This window comes from Tyto alba, unplaced genomic scaffold (genome assembly GCF_018691265.1).
Source record: "Tyto alba isolate M040663 unplaced genomic scaffold, T.alba_DEE_v4.0 Super-Scaffold_29, whole genome shotgun sequence".
In the NCBI taxonomy this organism is placed as follows: domain Eukaryota; kingdom Metazoa; phylum Chordata; class Aves; order Strigiformes; family Tytonidae; genus Tyto; species Tyto alba.
Genome location: NW_024881303.1, coordinates 3,209,757 through 3,224,890, shown reverse-complemented (window position 1 = coordinate 3,224,890; position 15,134 = coordinate 3,209,757). Strand labels below are relative to the sequence as shown.

General features: G+C 41.2%; 1 protein-coding gene across 4 annotated transcripts in view; it reads left to right on the top strand.

The window, feature by feature from the left end:
* The window catches only part of MAP4K5 (mitogen-activated protein kinase kinase kinase kinase 5), a 71,931-nt gene extending 58,719 nt beyond the window's left edge, over window positions 1-13,212 (top strand). For 3 of the 4 annotated variants that reach the window (XM_042799035.1, XM_042799037.1, XM_042799034.1), the window contains 10 exons: window positions 413-415; window positions 505-619; window positions 755-813; window positions 2,168-2,271; window positions 2,660-2,837; window positions 3,820-3,888; window positions 4,587-4,679; window positions 6,509-6,579; window positions 7,338-7,393; window positions 9,854-13,212. In XM_042799035.1, the coding sequence (XP_042654969.1) occupies window positions 413-415; window positions 505-619; window positions 755-813; window positions 2,168-2,271; window positions 2,660-2,837; window positions 3,820-3,888; window positions 4,587-4,679; window positions 6,509-6,579; window positions 7,338-7,393; window positions 9,854-9,941 (836 nt within the window). In that variant the 3' untranslated portion in view covers window positions 9,942-13,212. The remainder of the gene's footprint in view (window positions 1-412; window positions 416-504; window positions 620-754; window positions 814-2,167; window positions 2,272-2,659; window positions 2,838-3,819; window positions 3,889-4,586; window positions 4,680-6,508; window positions 6,580-7,337; window positions 7,394-9,853) is intronic. The other variant, XM_042799036.1, reaches the window with a different exon arrangement.
* The last annotated feature ends 1,922 nt before the right edge of the window (window positions 13,213-15,134 follow it).

Genomic DNA, 15,134 nt, shown 5'->3' with positions numbered 1-15,134 from the left:
TTTCAATTTGAAGGAGAATGAGGTGGCTGTGAAATTCCAGTAATCCAGGAGATTGATTCTTGAAAAAAAAAATAGCTTTTTTCCATAGGACATTCTAGATAGGAAACAGAGGCACTGTGTCATGCAGACTAACTGTGGGACTGTGCCTTTAAGCATGCAGGCATTTGTGTAATGCCAATTCTGTTGATTTATAGATAAAGAAAATGTCCTGGTATAATTAATTGTTGTTGTATAATTACAGCCTTCTAAAAATGTTGACATAAAATTAACTTTCAGGGCTGCTTTAGTGTTACTGAAATGAACTTTGAGTTGAATGCCATGTCTTCTCTATATGCATTATTATTGTTGTCTTGTTTTATTTTTCTTCATAACTGGACTTGAAATACCTGAAACATGTGGTCCGTTCTTCTAGAAGGTAATTTTCTATACATACATTTCTCTAAAATGTGCAGTTCTCTGCTGGAGGCGTGGGTGTGATGTCAATTGTGCTTTTCTCTCTTGCAGGGAAAACATTCCAGCTCTACTCCCATAATTTAATAGCTTTGTTTGAACAAGCCAAAAAAACAGGATTAGCTGCTCATATTCAAACCCATAGGTTTCCTGACAAAATATTGCCAAGGTACAAATCTTTCACTTATAGACAATTCTTAACAAATGAAAATTCCCATAAATACTGTTTGTGCTGTTGAATTGGTAGAATGAAGGGCCTTTGACGTCTCTTGTTGACACATTTTTTTCATAATTGTTATTCCAGGAAGTTTGCCTTAACGACAAAGATCCCTGATACAAAAGGATGCCACAAATGCTGTATAGGTGAGTAGACGTTCAGTTTTGTAATTTTTTTCCTGGCCTTTGTCATTGGGCATGGCATGTCTTAAAGTCATTTCTTTTCAAGAAACTTACAGTTAATTCATTGCTCAGAAAACAGCGTGACTGCGTTACTTCTTCATGCTGTGCCTAACCGGTGCGTAGCTTTCCTTTTAATTAATGCAGGGGTCTTTATGCTGTCCAGTGGAAAAGCATTTTTCATACCAGCTCTTAACGTGGCAGCGTTGCTGCCTAGAGCAAGGTCCAAAGGGAAACCCTGGAGAATGCCAGCAGCACGTGGCTGGCGGGCGCTGCACGCTCCCTGCGAGAGCTGCTGGAGCTCTCGGTGGCCAAGTCGATGTTTGGGATCCCTGGCTGCAGGCTGCCACCCGAGCCAGGCAGTTACTCTGACACACAGCCTGCCTGTGAGCGTAACACTTGTGACAGAATCCCAGACTTGTTGCACATGCACAAAATACCTTTTCTTGCTTTGTCGGTTTGGCTTCAGGTTTGACCCAGATCCAACTTTTAGCAAGGCTAACTTGAAAGAATATTTTCCACAAAGAAAGGACTGGACATGTACAAAAATTATGTCAGCCTGGGGAGGAGTGAAGCCATCACTCCAGTTCTAAGCACACACAAAAGAGCTAAAGCTTGTGAAGGTATAGATTTGTCTTTGGCTTCGCTGATTTTCAAAAAGACTTGGGCTTTCTACAGAATGCCTGTCCTTTTGAAAGCTGGCCCTAGTGTTGTGTGAAATTGTACAATTATACTCTTAAAAATGTTCAATCAGAGCATAAAGTACCTAGTTTCAAACTTGGGTACCCTATTTAGCTCATATAAAGTGTCTACAGTAGGCATATTTACAAATGCTTCCTGAAGTCAGGCTGGTCTTGTGTCCAACTGAGCTTAAAAAAATACAAACGCCCAACCTTTTGTCATATTGTTCCATGAGCTGGCAAAGCTCACAAGAAGCTACGGACCATCTTCACTGCTTGGGACTTTTTTTTTTAATTTAAATCACAATTTGACCCAGACCTTTCACTCCCCCTGCTCATACAGCCCCAGGAAGAAGGTGTTACAGCTTTTCTGGCCACTCAGCATGTGACCTCTTTACTGGGACTCAAAGAATGTTAATGGTTATTAATTATAAATATAATTTAATTTATCTGGAATGTAGCACAGTATTAATCACTGTGGATATTTGAATGGCAAGCCAGAGGCAATTAGTGTGAAACTGATGGTATTTCTTAAATTATTTGCAAAGATAGCTGTAGGTGTTTTTTCAAGTATGGATTGAACTTCCAGGACTTAAAAAAAGATTGTTTTCTGGGGTTTTTTGTTTGTTTATTTTATACAGTACGAAATCCATACACAGGACATAAGTACCTGTGTGGTGCATTGCAGTCTGGAATTGTTCTACTACAGTGGTATGAGCCAATGCAGAAATTCATGTTAATAAAGGTAAGTGTTTAATTTTAGTTTAGACCATTTAATCCTAATCATTATACAGTTGTTGAAATAACCTTTTCCAGAATCTGTAATGGAAAGTACATCCCAGTCTAGTCCCATTTGTGGGTTCTGAGCACTTGAAAATCTGGCTTGACACATTTTGACTAAGAAAATCTTGTGACTGAAGTCAGTCAAGTGTTGGATCAAGCTCAGTGCTAGCAATAACAGACTAGCATATACCTCTGTGCAACGTAATGTTGCTCACAGCTCACGTTGTCTTAAAAAAGCACTCTTAGTAGCAGTGAAAAATTCTTCTACATCTTTTACACTTTGTGCGTGTTATTTTAGGCTTCTTATTTCCAAGGTGAACTTTACAAATGCCTTATTATGTTTTTTCCAGCACTTTGACTTTCCTTTGCCAAGCCCTTTGAATGTGTTTGAAATGCTAGTGATACCAGAGCAGGAGTACCCGATGGTCTGCGTAGCCATCAGCAAGGGTACTGAACCAAATCATGTAGTTCAGTTTGAGACAATCAACTTGAACTCTGCTTCTTCGTGGTTTACAGAAATTGGTGCAGGTAAGACTGTTGGGCCATTTTGCAGCCATTTTATGGTCTGGTAACTGTTGGATATCCCTTCCTCGGAAGTCATGTGGAGACCCTTTAGGCAAGGCAAAACGATGCAGCTTCTCTACCTAGAGCATATTGAAGCTGATCCCAGGTTCTTCTTGTGATGACCTGCCAACTTCAGTATAAACTCTTTCTTAAAAACTTCAGTTTTAGACTCATCTTTTATTTTATAAATTTTCTTAAGTAGTATTGCAGACGCAGCTGACTGGGTTCTCATTTGTGGTTGCTTACTTTTTCCTGGGATCAGTCTTACTCCTCTTTCCTTTTCTTTCCTGTGTAAAGACTTACATAAATGCATTCTTGTCTGTCCTCCAGCCCTTGGGGGAGGCTTGTCATCTTCAGCTGCCTATTAGTGAGTGGAAGATTTTGCTTTATCTTCAAAAGCTAGTTGGTATTTTGCAGATGGTTTTCTCTGCTGGCTTTATTAGATATATTTCTTTACATATAAATACAGCTTTTTAGCAGCTGTACCAAGAGCTTACTTAATAAAAACTAGAAAAACTATTAAATCTAGTTTAATATCAGGACAATAATCTTTCCAGATGTGAATTTATGGGAAAAGAGCATTTTTTTAGGAGTGAAGATTCCCTTGATGATTCCTTTTCTTCATTATCATGCCCCTTCATGAAGGAAGCTGACCTGTTGTGCTGAACTGTAACATAAAATGTATTTTATGCCAATAAACAGTAGTGCTTTCATATTAAATACCTTCTTTGAACTGACGGGTTTGTCCTTAGGCCCTGTACTCCCCCCAGAACATTCTGGGATCATAAAGCCTTAAAAAGTTTTAAAAGACTAACAGATATTGTAAATTGCAAAAGACTTGTAGCATACTGAAAAGGCCGTAGTGATTGCTGAGAGGTTGAGGGGAGGGGAGGCTGAGATCAGTCTTATGATGTGATATAAAATAATCTGTTTTCTTTTTCACAAGGCAATCAGCAGTTAGATGCCATTCATGTAACACAGCTGGAAAGAGACACTGTCCTAGTCTGCCTGGACAGTAAGTAACATATCTCCGTTGAGCAACTTACTACACCCTGTGCAAAACTCATTTTGACACAGTTGTTGGTTTTAACTCTAATAGAAGTTAATTTTTCTCCCTTCGTTGCTAATTTGTGTTGTAATATTTCCTGAAAGATACAGTTCAGGTGAGTGGGTTTTCGTTTTGACTCTCGCGATTCCACTTTCCATCTTCATGTGTGAATCTTTGTTCTTGTTTCTTTTCAAATTAAATGTAACGCAGCATTACAGATCAGAATTCAAATATATGCCAATCAGAAATTTTCAAAATGTACTTGCCTGTTGCATATGCTATCAGGACAAATAGCTAACACTCCATACACAATAATAATAGCCATATCTCTGGTGCATCAGAGGTTAATACCTCAGTGGGAGCTTTGCAATGACTTAGTCTGCCTAAATTTCCAACCTTCATGTTGAATTCACATTTCTACACTGTTTGTTATTTGTAGGAAGTCTGTCAGTAGAGTATAAAAACATAGGAAGTGTATTGAGAACATTTTTTTGTATTTATTTTGAGAGAAGGATGCTGTTGGATTCATTTTAGGCAAATACTGTAGATGTTAGGTTTGGGCATTTCTTTGTGCCCAAAAAACAAAAATAGTATTTCATACTTAGAGCCGTCAGTAATCCTTTTCAGCAGCAGGTTTTAATACTTGTTTTTCTGTTTTTCTTGAGAATTTGTGAAAATTGTGAATTTACAAGGGAAATTGAAGTCAAGCAAGAAATTGGCCTCAGAGCTGAGCTTTGATTTCTGCATTGAGTCAGTGGGTAAGTGATTTGCTTCTCTATTGTCTCTCAAGGACTTAAGAACTTAGAGGGATGAGTGTTGAAGGGTTTTTAATCATCTAGACTGGTCTAGTGCACCCAGTGGGGCCTGACACTAAAAATTACATGTGTCAGGGTATTGTGAGCTGTCTCTTTGTCTCCACTTACATGCTGAAGAAAGTAAGGCAGTTGCCAGATAGTGTGTCCAATCTGCGCGTGTTTCCATCTGGTGTCATTTCTGTTTTATAAGATGTATCATGATTTAGTTGAAAAAAAGACTGAATAGTTTTTGGTCATTTCCATAGCTCTGAGAAAAACCTCTGGGGAGAAAAAAAGTGTTCTAGTAACACATAAATTTTGTGTTAGTCTTCTAAAAGCTAAAATTTTATTTAAAGTGATGGTGCATCCATTTTTTAACAGTCAGTGTAATAGTATTTGGAGGACAGGCTGCTGTCTTGAGACTACTACAGGACAGCAGCCTTGCTTCTGAAAGTTGTAATTGTCAAGCAAGTATTTCTGCTGTAATAAGCTCTCAGAAGTATCTAATTAACATAAATTTAATAATTTCATATCTCAGAAACTGAACTTCTTTCTGGAATCAAAATCAATAAAGACAGAACTTGCTTTTGTTAGCAGTTTCGTACAACTTGCATTTCTGGGTTCTTCATGCATCTTCCCTTTGGCAGATTATTGACATAGGAATTTTAATAGCATTAAATAATAATTAATTAAATAGTAATTTAATTAGTGAAACAGTGCACATTCTTTTATACAGCATCTCTTATTTAGATATGTCGGACTCATCCTGAAGGAAGATATTTTTAATTAAGCCTGTGATTCTTCCCTAAATTCTGGCAAGTTCTAATTAACTGCTGGACTTGTATCATACTGTGTCTCCTGCTGACACACGCATAACGTGACTCGACCATTGCCTTTTCCTTGAACCCTGAAGGAATTCATAGACAGAAGCATTTATCCCGAAGTCTAACACTTACAGGCTGACACTGAATAATATGAGCAGTTCTTTACACTCGAAGTAGTCTCTTGGGAATTCAGAGTATTAAACAGAGTGGGGACTAGCAGGTGAAGATTAGTCTAAGGCTCTTGTGACAAATATTGCTCTTAGGATTCCGCTAACTGCCTTGCTCTGTGTACTTAGGACATGGTTAAGACTGAACAGATACAAAATGTGACTTGAAGGAATAGCAAAGGAAAACAAATAGGATTTAGGAAAATAAAGCATGGTGTAAAATATGTTTCTGGAATGCTGCTTAAAGAACACCAGGCTCTTCATCCCTTATTGTCAGCAGTCTGGTAATGAAATTATTCAGAGATGGTAGCTTTCTGTGTTCTCTCTTTGGCCCTGAATGGAGGACTTCTCCCATTTTTCATACTCGCATCTATTTTGAAATAAATATAATAACTCAAATTATCCGTAATTTCCAGCAACCCACAGTGTTTTGGTTGGCAGCATGTTTATACACTTCCTGATGTTTCCTCCAGAATCATTAGGAAAACAAAGGTACAGAGAATAGAAGTGAAAGGGAGAAAAGGAAAAAACAAAGATGCCTATCTTGACCTGGCAAACAAGGAATGTCTGAGTGGTATCTTTTGAATTGCACTTTAAAAAGTAACATGCATCTCAGGTCCACACAGTCATTTCAGCCCAGTTTTTCTACAGTGATTTTGGTGTTTGGTTCTTCTAGCAGGAATCCGAGTACCACCACACACTTTCTCCACACACTTCCCATTATCACTGCTGGTGAGAAACCCAGGCTTCTCTGGGTCAGATAAGCCGTGCTCGGGCCTGATTTTGTGTTTCGCCTTTGCAGTGTGCCTTCAAGACAGTGTGCTGGCCTTCTGGAAACATGGCATGCAGGGCAAAAGCTTTAAGTCGGATGAAGTAAGTCTCTCCAGGTTTAATTTCTTCCAGTTTCGTATTTACCACTTGATGCTCTGGCCCCTCTAGCTGCTTCCCTTGTGCTAAAGCTTGTGCTCCCTGTTGCTGTTGCTTCAGCTTGCTGGTTGCTTTCTCTGACCTGCCTGCATGTGTTGCTGTTGGTAAAGCTCACGCATGTGCTTTAGCCAGTTCTGTTTCCAAGAATACCAGTCAGACACTGCTGAACTGGTTCTGCACAGGGCCAGTACAGACGCAGTGTAAGCAGCATTTGGGTTTCTTGGATTAAAAGCTCAAGTTGGCAGCCTCCCTTTTTAAAAATAAACAAATAACACTCTCTTTCTTTAAAAAAAAAAAAAAAAAGTGTCCCTTAAAAGAAAGAGAGTGGGTTTTTTTTAAAAAAGTGTTCTTTTTTCAAAAAGAACACTGTCCTTTTTGATGGCATCCTCTGTGAATATACAGGGAAAGCTAGTCAGTCTCTGCTGAAAAAGATTGGATCAACATACTCCATCTGTGCCACCAAGTCATCTGGACTGAAAACATTCTACAATACAAAAATTATTTAAAATAAGCTATATTTTGTGAAATTTAAAACTCTTTTTTGCTTAGTGTCAATTTATCTGATTCAGTCCTGTAATTTGCACTAAATTGTATTTGAATCTTTGAAGAAACTGATCTTTTTTTTTTTTTTTTTCCCTTCCAACTCAAACCAATAAATTTAATTTTGCCATTGAAATGGACCTAAGTGTCTCATTTTTCTACAGGTTACCCAAGAGATATCAGATGAAACCAGGGTTTTCCGCTTACTGGGATCAGACAGGTAATCACCTTGAAGAAACATAAACCTTTTATTTGATTTCAACCAGCTTTCTAGCTTCCAGCTGGAACTGGCTTCCAGCCCACCACAAATCTATCTGTAGGCAGTCCTGGGGGAGGCAGTTAACACTGTTTCTGCCTGTAATAGCCAAAAATTTAATTAGTGATTGCATCTGTGTCCAGAATTATTACTAAGAGCCCCTGCGACATCCCCCCCCTTTCCACTGCAGAAATAGAAGTGTGAACACAGACAGAAGCGTACAGAGATGTGTGAGGAGATAAGTGACAGGGGGAGGTGAGAGCTGCCTTTGGCTTGCGGTAAGCAGAGTGCCCAGTGCACTTCTGGCTTGGACTTTCCTGGTCAACTGGTGAATTATCTTGGCAGCTGGTTACTTAAAAATAACCTTCGCTGCTCTAGACCTCGACGTTTGGAAATAGCAGAGCAAACTAGAAGGCATACAGGTTTTAATGCACCGTGGCCTAAATTCACCCATCACCCACAACACCCAGGTGGTTCCCTTCAGCTGCAGAGGCTTGGGAGAGATGCAGCTGCCTCCAGGTTTGAAACCTTAGCAGAAGCTGCCCCAGTCTCTGGATTTGCACGTGTGCTGTGGTTTCTCAGATAGCCAGAGTGATAAACGTAGAAGTAGGTAGTAAAGAGTCGAGAGATTAGTTCTGATCCCTGACCTGCTCCCTCATTTGGCCTTTGGGAAGCCTGGCTCTGACTCGCTCCCTGTAAGTAAACCATAATTTTGTGTACTTACATTCTCGGATCCCCAGTCCAGAAGGTGAGAGCGCGTTAGCTCTTCTGAAGAGGGGTAGCCCACACAAGAAACAGCTAGAGTCTTTGTTTTGCACCTGAGTCACAGAGGACCCACTGTACTTGATCACTGCGGTTGGAACTGAGGATCCTCACCACTGCTGACCCTGAGATCTCAAAAATATCAACACCGTGCAACCTCTGACAGTGCCTACTCTGCCTTTTCTGTTTGTTACCTCTTGTGCAAGCAGGCAGTGGTAACTTCCTTCCCTGTTACTCCCAGCAGAGCAGGGGGCATTTTATTGCAAAAATGAGTTTTTGCTAAGGTCCACTGCAGTACAGATGCCATATATTAGCTCAGGTATGCGCTGTGCCGCCATCAGTGAATTTTTCTTGCCTACTGGAATTGGTACCTTTAAATGGCTGATATTTCTGTGTTGGGCTGGTGAACTCAGGAGCATCCTAAATGCACAAAGGGATGGGAAGCAGCATCTCATCTGGTTCAGCTTGCACTTTTATAAAAGATGTGCATATCTGCATAACAGCTTAGTATGAAGCACTTTTTGGGGTTAGAGATACAGTTGAAGTCCTTCTGTTGCATGCAGTTTTGCAGAGAAGCCATTTTATTCCATTCTGATTTCATTGAGCTGCCAAATCCTTTGTTTTGTATTTTTTCATCTCTGTACAAATGGAACAGGCGTCTTTCCTACCACTGAAGTGAATAAGATGTGATAGCACCTTTTTGTCTTGGATCACTTAAGAACTACCGAGTTGCAGAAGTGAAGATCAGGGACAGGGACTGCTAAGAGTGAGACTTCATTTGAAAACTTGGTGGAATGTGACATGGGAGGGGAGTGTGTCCCGTGCTAACCCTGACACAGGCTCCCTTTGAGAAATGTAGCTCGGGGTTCAAGTGGCACATTTGGCTTATTTGATACACAGGTAGAAAACAAAAAGCAGAGAGAAGTTTAATCTTAAAAATGACAGGATATTGCCCTAGGAAGTGGTGCAGAGAAATGCAGGAGCTGAGCAGTCAGAAGGGAGAGCAGAGGCCAAAGGCCCAACCATATCAGCTGCTGAGGTGATTGTTGGGGATCGGCATGGGCCAGATGTGTAAAAGACAGCGGTCAGCATGCCAAGGCAGGGAGAGAAGGGTTTTCCAGAAGAGCCTACAGGAACACGATCCAGCAGGACAAAGGCTGAGATGGGGTTGAGTGTTCCCAATGAACCCATCGGCTGATAAATATTTAGAAGGGAGGAGAGCTGTTTAGGTTAGTGGCTGATGCTTATCGCGGGATGTAGGAGGTATAAACATATTTGGGTTGCGAATGCCAAGAGGGTTGTGTCTCCTCACAGCACTCTGGCTCTGAGAACTTCCCAGGAGAAGCAGAGGAGATAGATTATCTCAAGGCGGAGGATGTCAGTTTGGAAGAGGTTTGTAACACATTGCATGTGCCTGTGGTTGAGAGGGGCAAATTCTGGCTCAAAAAGCTGCTTCTAGTCCTCTGTTCCTTGTATATTCGGTGTTTTTATCAGAAGTGATGCTAGAAAATGAGGTAACAGATTAAAAGAATACCCAAGGTATTTAGGAGAACCCATATCCCTCCAGTCTGTAGACACCTGTGAGTTTCTTCTCAGTAGTTACACCATGCACTTTGTATTTTGCCACTAACCACTTTGGATTCTGTTTGTGTTTGATTGCAGGGTTGTAGTGTTAGAAAGCCGGCCAACAGAAAATCCGACTGCACACAGCAATCTCTACATCTTGGCTGGACATGAAAATAGTTACTAAGCAACAGTAACCTAACGCAAATAACAGTGAATTTGCCACACGAGGAACAAAGAAGCATTAGGAAACTCAGTACAAGCGAGACTGTGACTGTTTCTTTTCTTGACACCTAAATGATGTTGTTTTAGGGTGGAAATCAATACATTTTTGCAGCTGGGAACAGCTGGTTCTGTCTCTTGCCACTGTGTGGTTGGTTATATCGAGTTTGCTTAATAAAAGCTATGAGATAAATAGCCCTTTACTCGTTAGTTATAGGGAAACAGAGCCTTTAAAAAAATGTTATGCGGTAAAGGTGCCATAAACTGTTAAATATTTTACTTCCCTTGGATTTTCCTTACATTCTGTAGATATAGGTATAGTGCTGGCTGTTTCCCTGTTTTATACTGAGTCTTATTCTTAATAAAAAAGATTTGTGTAGGAAGTGAAAGTATCTGCAAAGCTTTTTGGTTTTAAATCTGCCATTCAGTATGGCTTTGTATAATAGACTATTTAATCCTTATTTATTAATCTGCTGCTAGAATGGTGTAATGTATCTAACTTTTAGCAAAGGAAGGTTGCAGAGCAGCTTACAATTTTTTTTTTTTTATGACTGTATAAAGATTTGATTATTCTTTTTTTTCTTGTAGGGATGTAGTGCATTATTGAGGGGTATGTTACAACGTTGGTTGATCTTGTAAAAATGCAGTTTTGTACAACAAAATATTTTGTATTGATTTTTTTTTTTTTTTGCCTGCAGAATTGCTATAAAAGGGATTTTCTTATTTACTACTAGATGTAGGGGGTGTGTACGCAAAATATAATATTGATAGCAGACATGTTGCTACTGGGTGGGTGTGTACAATATACATATGTGTATGTGTGCATGTGTGCATGTGTGTTAAGTTGACCGGCAGTGTGTATTTTTTATATATATATATATTTATATATATATAAAAATGTACAAAATATATATGCTTTATTTTCATAAATTAGGGATAAGCCTTGTGATGTGAAATGGAAATTGTACCCGGTCATCATCCTTAATGAGTGAAAGTATCACGTATCAAACTGCCCATGACGTATAGTTTATTTATACTATTCCAGAGGGGAGCCTATAGCGATAACTGGGCTTATGAGGTTTTTTTATTTGTACAGCTATCCAACGACAGACAGTCATTTGGAAATGGTTGTTTCCCCAGCTGCGTAGTATAAATAAATATGATAAGAACCAGTATTGTATGTTAAAGCTTTCGATCACTTTTTCCCTTTCCCTATTTTGTCACCTGCATTTTTCTTTCTCATTTCTGCATTAAAGAGTCACACCGGTTCCTTTTGTCTTCCTCCTTAATTAGAATTCTTGAGGTACCATTAAATATAAATATAGACTGACTACAGGATAGCATCTGGTTTTACTACCTCACATTAACCTGCTAGCTTTGATGTAAGTAAACACGGTCCATAGGCAGATACAGCGGCAGTTCATAAACATTCGAATTGAGGGTTTTTAAATGAAATCCTACAGCATACTGCTGCCTGTTTGGTGTCTGTGATCTGCTACCCTAGGAAAGAGGGGTTAGAAGCTTCACAGGTCATTTGAATAAAGCAGTAAAGGTAAGTGTGTTACAAGGGCTTGGCCTGCCTGACGACTCTGCTGACACAGCGGAGCCGGAGCGGTTTGATCTTTAACTCGCAACCTGAGGGATGGGGCGCTGGGTTGTCTGCTTAGGCATCAGGCTACGTGATTCATAATTTAACATTGACGGAATTAACTCGGCCTCGGCACACGTGATGACTCAGTAATGTCTGTTACTAGGTACAGCGGGAGTTCTGTGTTGTTCTGAAGGTCTGGGAGGAAAAATAGACCTGCACACAATTTAGCATTTTATCCACTTAGCATCGTCATTCAAAACTAATTCTTGTTATTGACTTGGTAGTTAAATCAAGCCAGACTTTTCAGTTCTGAAACTGTGTCGGAGTTTAATAAATAGTAAGAGTACAGGTAAAACTTAAAAATCAGTCCACAAACAGTGTGCTGAAAACCTTTTGAGTTGTCAGCTGTAATTGGATCAGCGGTGTTAAAAGCGGGACATGTAATTTTTGTGTTTTAAAGAAATCGAGTTCTCTAATACTGAAATTACTTCTGCATAGTCAACAGTGATCGGTGATTAACCCTCAAATGATATAACTCCTTGCTGACAAAGACTTTAAAATGAAATGAAGGCAAAGTGAAGCACCAGGTGTAGATTTTGTAGAGCAAACGCTTTCACCGAACTTACCTCATTCACTGCAAACATAATTTTGGCATCATCTTTGAAAACACTTAAAGATCTCTAAAAGACTAGAGAAATCTGTAAATAAAATATGAATATTTATGGGGAGTAACTGGAGTAAATAACTGTTAGGTCATGACACTGTCATGCAAAAGTAATGAACTGAAAGTATTTTCTTTGAATGACATGAATGACTGGTGATTTGCTGAGTCGTCAAAAATGAATCTAGAAAAGTCCTCATTTAATCAAACATCTTTTTTAGCAGTTAAAGCGTTTCTAATGGCATATTCTGAAATGCTTTGTCTGGTCTGGTTTGATAGAGAGTGGCATTTTTGGCATGATCTGCAAGATACTGTTTCCTAGTGTAAAACCTCACTTGTTACTCTTAGCAGAGTATAGCACAGCGGATTTGCATGTTTTATAGCTGAACCGGCCAGTGTCAGTGACTCTGACTAGTGTAATTTGTATTTGTTAGACTGTTTAAGTTTGTCTGGTATTGTCTGTATCTTTGTATGTTTTTTGTGACATTTCAACCAGGGTTGAAAAAGCCTAGTGTGTGGTTTTGGAGTTTATAAAGCAAAAGCTTGCTCACCCCCTCATTACTCTGACAGCTATCAAACTATTAGTTATTTGATGCACAAGGTTCATGTATTCAACTTGAAAGCCTTAAACCAGGCTCCCAGTGCTCTTTGTAGTATAAACAGTATTTGAAGAGCAGCCAGTAGATTACTCTGATTTCCTAACCAAATTCATTGTAACTGAAAAATACAACTGTAATGGTGATGACATCTCTTTAAAAGATGAAAGGTACAACGCATCAGTGAGCCACTCCATCTCTGGAGGAAAAGGACAAGACTGGGAGACTTTCTGAAATGTACTTTTTACCTTGTTTAGTCATTAGATTGTAACTGAGACTCTAACTGCACTCGTTCCAGTTTGTGTAACTAGGCTTTGTTCCACTTAAATTTCTGTTGCAGTTCATTTCAGTCTATGCCAAATAAACTATGCTTTATTTGATACCCAAATGTGGTGTGGTAGACTTGCTGGGAATGACACCTTATCGGACATACCTCGAAAAAAAGTATGCTGCTTTCCAGGTTTTATGACAGTGGGAAGGGCCTGATCCAGGGCTGGCCGCTCTTCTCAGTCCTACAGCCTGCCTGGGAGCCACACGACGTCTCCCACATACAGCAGCTCGACTGGAGCGAAGGGATGGTCTGGGGATAACATAGAAAGGAGAAATCAGAAGAGCAGTGGCACTCTTTTCCAGCTTCATGCTACCCAGCCCTCCGCTCCAGCACAGCCCTGCTGCCAGTCCCCGGGAGCCACCACGGAGCCGCTCGCGAGTCGTCTGGCTTGAAAACCAGAGACTGGCTGCCTTGTGCCCAGTTCATTTGAGAGCAAGGTGGCTGGCGGGCTCTGAAGGAGGGTTGCCTGGAGTAAGAAAACACGAACGTGAGCGTTTGACAATCCACCCTGGGCACAGCTCTGTCTCAGCGGGATCTAGAGCGGGCTGTACAAGCCTTGCCCTCGCACGTTGGCTGCCTGTGTACTGTGAGAGGTTGAGCCCTTGGTCTGTCTGTACCCCAGACCTTCAGGGATGTGCTGAGGTAGTGAGAAAAGGGGGTTTGTGAAAGTGCTTTTGGACAACACCACCGCCAGTTACTGGTAAATAAATAAATACAGATAAATATTCCTCCTCTGCAGAAGATTGTTCCCACTGTGGGTGAATCTCAGCATCAGGCTGTATATGTTATCTGGGAAAGCAATTTGGATTGTGGACTGACCTACCATTGACCTCTTATTTGAGGAGTTTCCTCAGTGGCATAATCCTTGGACCTCTCTGAGGCAGCTCTGCAGGTCTCGGGGATCAGAAGCTGCATCAGAAGCCTTCCTCAGAAATGCTGTTGAGAGTTGAATTGGCTCACGGTGTTTGTCAGGAAGTTTCACTGAGAGTCTTGATAAAGCTGGGAAAATCTCCGTGGTGGGATAGTTCTACCAAACCCCACATTTTTCATAAGAATACTCTTCACCCTCTCATTTTTAATACGTGCAGAGAAAGAATCAAAAAGCGCACATGTGGCAGCTAGGATGTGAGGAGACAACTCCTTCCTGATAGATATGGCTTAGGAAGAAAAATAAATAGTGGATCTTTTGTCCCGAGTACAATTCAGGAAGCACCCCAGGAAGGGATTGGGGAGGGAGGCTGCATAAGATGGAGTAGGGTGTCTACCCCCGATCTTCAAATCTACTAGTAGAAGCAATTGCCACCACAAAAGACCACCTTCGTTAGGGTATAAGGAAACGGCTACAGAGCCACGGACCTAAATGGGTGCACAAGGAAAGATAATGTGAAGGTAAGAGATGGAAACGCTCACCGAAAGCATCTCGCTCTTGGTGGAAGCTCATCAGGTGGCAGATGCTTAAGGTGCTTCCAGTGTAGAGGGTGGAAACCTTCCAGGGAAAGGCAACGGCTCCCGGGCCCCTCACCAACACCGGAGCAGGAACGGCTGCCCGCGGGCCAGCACTCAAAACGATGCTCGTGCCGGAGTTTCCCAAATTCATCACCCCTCACCCTGTGCAGCGCTCGGGCCTCCGGGGTGCTGGAGGAAAGGGCTGTGGGTGCTGGTTGAACCCTGCCGACTCCCGGGGAGGTGTTTCCGTCCCAATAAAAATAAATAAATACAATAATTAATAAATAAAACCCAAACAAAAACAGAGACCCCCCCCGTGGAAAAAGAGAGCGCTGGTGAGGCGCAACGATAAAATGGTGCCACCCCGCACGAAGCCGGAGCGGGGCTCAGCGCCCTGCGGGGTGCGTGGGGCCCCCCTCCCTCCCTCCCTCCCTCCCTGGGGATGGTTTTGGGGTCCCCCCGGAGCGGTTCCTCCGCCCCAGGGAAGGCGCTCCCCGGCCACAGCCCCCCCCCCCCCCCCCCCGCCCCGAGGG